At 47.1% G+C, this 7177-nt stretch overlaps 1 protein-coding gene across 1 annotated transcript; it reads left to right on the top strand.

Moving 5' to 3' along the window:
• Positions 1–4353: 4353 nt before the first annotated feature.
• Positions 4354–5553, top strand: RTL8C (retrotransposon Gag like 8C). The gene has a single exon (XM_058535317.1). It carries the CDS (start codon positions 4389–4391, stop codon positions 4728–4730), a length of 342 nt encoding a protein of 113 aa, XP_058391300.1. The 5' UTR covers positions 4354–4388; the 3' UTR covers positions 4731–5553.
• The last annotated feature ends 1624 nt before the right edge of the window (positions 5554–7177 follow it).

Below are 7177 nucleotides of genomic sequence, written 5' to 3'. Positions count from 1 at the left end.
CGCCCCCAGGCCGAGGGTCTCTCGGCCTAGAAGTCCTCGTCCTCCACCCATCCAAAGACCCGCTTCATCTCGGCCAGGAAGCCCCGGTAATCATTGAGGAGGGGGCTCTTCTTCCTGATGTAGGGGATCACCCACTGCAGGGCCGGCCCCGTGAGGCGGGTGATGAGGAACGTCACCTTCAGGGCATCGCTGGAGAACAGGGTCTCGTCCACTAACATGTAGGCGCCCGTCTGCACGATAAACTCCGGGAGCCGGTCGGTATCGCCGTCGAACGTCTCGGGGAAGGGAATCGGGTTCCTCCACCGACGCGTCTGGGGCCGCAGGGGCAGGGCCAGGAGGGCCTTCATCAGCTGCACTCGGCCGTCCATCGCCCCGCGCTCGCTTGGCTGGGCTCTGCGGCGCTCGGCGGAGGTCGGTGGGGCGGCGTAGCGGGAGGTGCGCGTGTGCGGAGTCGTGGTGGGCCATGGGCGGGGCCCGGCGCCCGCGTGGCTCCGCCCACTGTCAGTGATTGCTACTGAGCAGGCGCGACATGGGGACGCGAGCAGGGCTGGACCGGGATGGTGGGAAAGGGGGCGGGCCTAACGCCCTCTGGAGGAGGTGGGTTTGGAATTGAAGGCGAGGAGCTGAGGATTCCCAAGGCGGGCCGCGGGAGAGGGCCGGGCACCATGGGAGGAGCCCAGGACACCTGGCTCTATATGATGAGGATGGAGCCCGCTGGGTATGGAGGCCTGAGGGTCCCTGTCCTGGGCGTCAAAGTGTCCTTCCACCTCACCCATTCAGCCCCCATCTCAGCCTTAGTGTATCCTTTGCTGATCTCGTCTGAGTCAAGTTCTGTGAACACATGTTCCTGCTTATTCTTGCATCTCTCAGCCAGAGAAGTTTTGCACTGCTGGTTGTAGACGTGGTTGCTTTGCGCCATAATGGAAAGCCCCAAATATTAGCCAACATAATTCAGAGCATCATATTTAAAGAATAATGCACCATGACCAGTTAATGTAAAGACAGTTAAGTGTTAAGAAATCTGTTAATTTGTTATAAAGCTTGCCAGCACTTCTCTGCCATGTTGCCCTCTCCATAGGCAGTTCACAACACTGCAGCTTGCTGCTTCATGGCCAGCAGGAGAAGGGGAGTGAGTCAGCCTGCAAGTTGGAGTTATGTATAATGCAACATAATCATAGGAGTGACATTCCATTACCTCTGCCATATTCTATTGGTTAGGAGCAAGTCACAATCCCCACCCATACTCAAAGGCATCATCAGGAGGTTGGGATAGAGGGGGCCACATAAAGTCGGCCACAGTATGGATGGATGTACCACAGTTTGGTGATCCACTCACCCCTTGAAGGGCATTTGGCATGTTTAAAGTTTTAGCAATTACAAATAAATCAGCTATAAACATTCATGTACAGATTTCTTGTGTGAGCATGTTTTCATTTCTCTAGGGTAAATGCCTGGAAGGAGGATTTCTATGTCATATGGTTCTTAAAAAAATCTCTCATCAAACTAGGAATAAAATGGAACTCCTCAGTCTAATGAAGGCCATCTACAAAAATCTACAGCTAACATCATACTTAAAGGTGAAAGCCAGAATGCTTTCCAAACTTAGATCGAGAACAAGACAAGCATGCCCACTCTAACCACTTCAATTCAATATTGTACTGGAGGTTCCAGCCAGTGCAATAAGGAAGAAAAGAAAAAACAAAAGAAGGAAAGAAAGGAAGAAAGAAAGAAAGGGAAATAAAAGGCATCTAGATTGCAGGAAGAAAGAAGGCAAACTCTTGTTATTCACAGACCACTTGATCATGTATATAGAAAACAGATTCTCTAGGATCTAGGATCAACAACAAAAAACTAGAACTAATAAGTGAGTCTAGCAAGGTTGCAGGACACAAGATGAATATACAAAAATCAATCATATTTCTAGTAACAAACAAGAGAACATTGAAACTAAAAAAATTTTTAAACATCATAAAAAGTGAAAAACTTAGAGTTAAATATGACAAAAAAATGTAAAAAACTTGTACACTGAAAACTACAGAACTTTCCTGAGATAAATTACAGAAGATCTGAGTAATGGAGAGATAAATGTTCATGGGTTGGAAGATTCAATATTGTTAAGATATCAATTCTCCTCAAATTGATCTATAGATTCAAAGTCCCAGCAAAATTTTTAACATGTAAAAAGTAAGTGATTTCTAAAATTCATATGGAAATGCAAAGGACATACAATGGCCAAAAGTACTTTGAAACAGAACTAACTTGGAGGACTAATACTATTTGATTTCAAAATTCATGATAATGCTATAGTAATTAAGATAGTGTAGTATTATCATCAAGACAGACAACAGATGAATGAACAGGATATGGAATCCAGAAATAGACCCACACATATATGGACAGCTGAGTTCTGACAAAGGTGTAAACGCAATTCAGTAGAGAAAGGATAGTCCTTTCAACAGTGATACAGGAACAATTAGATATCCATTTACAAAAAAATAAATTTCAATTAATACCTCATACCATCTACAAAAATTAACTCAAAATCGTTCATATATCGAATGGTAAAATCTAAAGTTATGAAACTCCTATAAAACAGGAAAAAATTTGTGCAACCTTAGATTAGGCAAAGATTTCTTACCTATGACACCAAAAGTATAATGCATAAAAGGAAAATTAGGTAAACTGGACTTCATCAAATTGAAAAGCTTGTGTTCTTCAAAAAACACTGTTAAGAGAAGGAAAAGAATAGGCACAGACTGGGGAAAATATTTGTAAATCTCATATCTGATTGACATGAATATAGGATATATACAAAACTCTAAAAACTCAACAATAAAAAAGTAAACAACTCAATTAAAAATGGGCAAAATATTTGAACACAAAAGAAGATATATGTATGGCATATAAGCACACAGAAAAGATGTTCAACATCATTAATAATTAGGGAATTGCAATCTAAAGTCACAATGAGTTACTAGTTCACACCTATTAGAATGGCTAAAGTAAAAACAAAACTAAAGAGAAGAAACAAAACAAAACAAAATCTGACAATAGTAACTGTCATTGACTTTGAAGAGCAAACTAATCTCTCATACATTGCTGGTGGGAATACAGAATAGTAGAGCCACTTTGGAATGGCTCCAATCATTTCCAATGATTTGGAAATCATTTTTGGCATCTCATATGACATGATGGCCTCTAGGAGCTGGGAATGGCCCTCAGTTTACAGGCAGCACGAAAATGGGACTTGGGTCCTACAACCACCAAGAACTGAATCCTGCCAAAAGCCCAAATGAACAAGAAAAGGATTATCCCCCAGAACATCCAGAAAGGAACGTAGACTGCCAATACCATGATTTTGGTCTGGGAAGAACCATACCAAACTTTTGGCCTACAGAACTGTAATATGATAAATTTGTGTTGTAAACTTCTGATAATTTAAGACAGCAATAGAAAATATAAAAAGAAAAATCCATATGATCATCCCATTAGAAACAGAAAATATATTTGGTATCTCTCATTTCTTACTACTAAAAAATGATAAAATTCATAGATGGCATCCTGGAATTCTTGGAGGCAAGATACATCACGTTTAGTTGCTCTGGTAGGACTTGCTTACTGAAAAGTCTGTATGGATGCAAGCAGAAGTGCAAACTATCCTGCTCCTCAGACCTTATAACCCAGTAGATCAAACTGTGTGCAAAGTATATATGGCAAACAAGTAATCATGGTACACGTCATCAGTAATAAAACATATTGCCATTATGAGGACGTTGACATGATACGATGAGAGACACGATATCTTTTCAGCGGTATACTAGGGAGAAATAACTCATTCTAATCGTGAGACAGCATCAGACAAAGGCAGAGGGACAATTCACAAAATGATCAACCAATAATCTTCCGAAGTGTCATCGTCGAAGGCGGGCTAAGGTACACGCAAGGGTAGGTGAGTGGCAGGCAGGGAGGATGTACACTAGGCAGACTCCTCAGATCCAGAGCATTTGGACTTTCCTCTTTCCTAGTACAGCGGGCTCCATCCTCACCATATAGAGCCAGGTGTCCTGGGCTTCTCGCCTGGCGACCAGCCCTGCCCGCGGCCGGTCTGGGAAACCTCAGCTCCGCCCCTTCAATTCCGACGCCACCTCCTCGAGAGGGCGTTACGCCCACTCCCTTCTCCCTACCATCCACTGCAGCGCGCCTCCCCATGTCGCGCCTGCACACTAGCGATCATTGACGCTGTGGGCGGAGCCATGCAGCAGCGGCCTCCGCCCATAACCCCGCCCACCCAGGCCCTAGGCCCGCCTCCGCACACACGCACTTCCCGCCACGCCTCCCCGCCGACCTCCGCCTAGCGCCGCAGAGCCCAGCCGAGCGAGCGCGGCGCGATGGACGGCCGAGTGCAGCTGATGAAGGCCCTCCTGGCCCTGCCCCTGCGGCCCCAGACGCGTCGGTGGAGGAACCCGATTCCCTTCCCCGAGACGTTCGACGGCGATACCGACCGGCTCCCGGAGTTTATCGTGCAGACGGGCGCCTACATGTTAGTGGACGAGACCCTGTTCTCCAGCGATGCCCTGAAGGTGACGTTCCTCATCACCCGCCTCACGGGGCCGGCCCTGCAGTGGGTGATCCCCTACATCAGGAAGAAGAGCCCCCTCCTCAATGATTACCGGGGCTTCCTGGCCGAGATGAAGCGGGTCTTTGGATGGGTGGAGGACGAGGACTTCTAGGCCGAGAGACCCTCGGCCTGGGGGCGGGTGGCCGGGGAGGGTCCCTTGCGCCAGTGGCCGCCGCCCAGATAGCTACAGGCATCCTCCCGCCGCGCCTCCCCCTCCCTCACCTTCGAGTCGCCGCGATCTCCCCCGCGCTCCTGTCCCCTCCCGCGTAGTGCTTGCCTTTGTTCCAGGAATAGCGCTCCAGGTTCCCGCTGCTGCCGCTGGGCCTCGCTCTGTAGCGCGCCGCCGCCCTCTCTGGCCTGCCCGGCCCCTCCCGTGCACACTTGGCTCTGCCTGCGCTCCAGCTGCAAGCTGGGCTCCGGTTACACACTGGACAGACCACTCACAGCCCGCCCCCTTGCCGGGCTACCAGGCCTGCATCCATGTGCCAGAGATCTGTGCTGCCGCCACCATCGCCATCCACCGCATCCCACTGACAGACTGCGGCCTTGAGTGATCTGGACACCCCCGGGAGGGATCTGAGCTGGCCACAGCCCCTGGACCATGATTCAGACAGCTCACTGCCCCCTGAAGGGGCCGGCCTGCCTTTCACCTTCAGCCGGACCCATTCCCTCCGTACTCCTAGAGACATCTGCTTCTGCCAGATGGTCCCCAGGTCCCAGGGGTGCCTGGCAGCTAAATCGAGTCACTCATTTTCTCCTGTGGACCTGTTAGTTTTGCCTAGAATCCAGTTCTCTTCTGAATTTGCAGCTGTCTCTCTGATGTGTGCCTTTTGTTCAGCACAGTAACCCCTGCACTCTGCCCAGTTCTTCTACACTACCTGGACAAAAGTCTTTTCCTTATTTTCAATAAATATCAGATGCTGTTAAAAAAGAAATTGAGTCTCAATGACTATAGTGCCTCTCCCCCCTCCTCCAGTACATGGGGTCTGTGTCTTGTTCAGCAGCTATGCCCCCTGCCGTTCTGTGGCTGATGTAGTGTCTTGTGTTATAAAACAGAAAAGATAGACCTGTGGTGATTCTGGTGATGGAGACCCCACTAGTGATCGTTCAATCCCAGATGCTCATTCTTCCAAACCAGTGAGTTCCATGAGGAAATGGACCTTGATCTGATTTTGGCCAAGGTGAGGTAAGGAGAGGTCAGCTCGGAGGCTCTTGGCAAAGATTTCCTCATTTCCAAAAGGCTGCTGGAAGCACAACACCTAATTTTTACAAACCATGAATCCTCCATATTTGTTGCTGAACACCTCTCGTAGTTTTATTTCGCCCATTATTGAGGGAACCAGCAGAGTCACAGGTGCTTCAGAAAAGGCTTTTACGTTTATAGAGCCTTGAGCGTGTGAGCAGTGGAGAAAGGAATGTAGAACTGAGATTGTTAATTTAGGTACAAACCTGTTTGATCACCTGCAGGACAATAAGATTAGAACTTTCTCTAATGGGCAGAAGAGGAAAAAACATTACTCTTTTTTTGTTTCTCTTTATGTTAACCTCTAAATCTACAGTGCTGAGAAAAGCCTCAGCTACTTCATCTATCGCTGGGGAAAGTTAAATATGCTGATAGCTGGATGAGCCTCAGCTGGACTTATAGGGCATCACGCTGGTGTGATCTTAAAAGGTCATGGAATCAGGGCCGGCACCGTGGCTTAAGTGCGCGCGCTCCACTACTCGCGGCCCGGGTTTGGAGCCTGGGCGCGCACCGCCGCACCGCTTCTCTGGCCATGCTGAGGCCGCGTCCCACATACAGCAACTAGAAGGATGTGCAACTATGACATACAACTATCTACTGGGGCTTCGGGGGAGAAAAAACGGAAGAGGATTGGTAATAGATGTTAGCTCAGAGCCAGTCTTCCTCACAAAAAAAAATATTTAAAAGGTCATGGAATCAACTCTCCCTCATTTATAATTTGAGTAATTTTTCTAGAACATAAGAAAGAAGTGGGAAAAGGCTGAGCTTAGTTCATGCATAGGTTGGCTTGCTATGTGGTAGGAAATAAAAATGGACTGTGACTGCAGTATAAAGAGTACTAATGCTTACAGGCCAATCCTTAGATTTCTCTGCCTTCTGTCTCTAGATGGGACTTTTTGGCTTTTGTTAAATTGGTATTTAATCACCCTTAGCCTTTCATTGTTTTTCTGCAGCTCATCAGTAGCCTCTTGTAACAACCATCTATTTGCACAATCTTTATAATTACTACTTCCTCTGAACCACTAAAATTCCTGAGATATTGCACCTGTCAGTAAATTTCCTTCCTTTGGTGTCCTATCTCTCTTCACCACTAGTGAAAGTTTGGAGACTTGCACAAGTAGCACATCACAGGGGCTATCAGTACTTCATTTACCACCGGTGATGTAATCCTCATTTCTAGCCATGTGGCAGTAATCGTGCTCCAAAATCCTTTTCATAATCTGCTTCTTAGGACCACTTCTAGGGCCAAATATGTATTATACTTTAAGTTCCCCCGGAAACAGATCTTGTAAACAACACTTATAAAGGAGTGAAGG

Source organism: Diceros bicornis, chromosome X (genome assembly GCF_020826845.1).
Source record: "Diceros bicornis minor isolate mBicDic1 chromosome X, mDicBic1.mat.cur, whole genome shotgun sequence".
NCBI lineage: Eukaryota > Metazoa > Chordata > Mammalia > Perissodactyla > Rhinocerotidae > Diceros > Diceros bicornis.
Note: the sequence above shows the minus strand (reverse complement) of the source record. Positions and strands in the feature narration are given on the sequence as shown.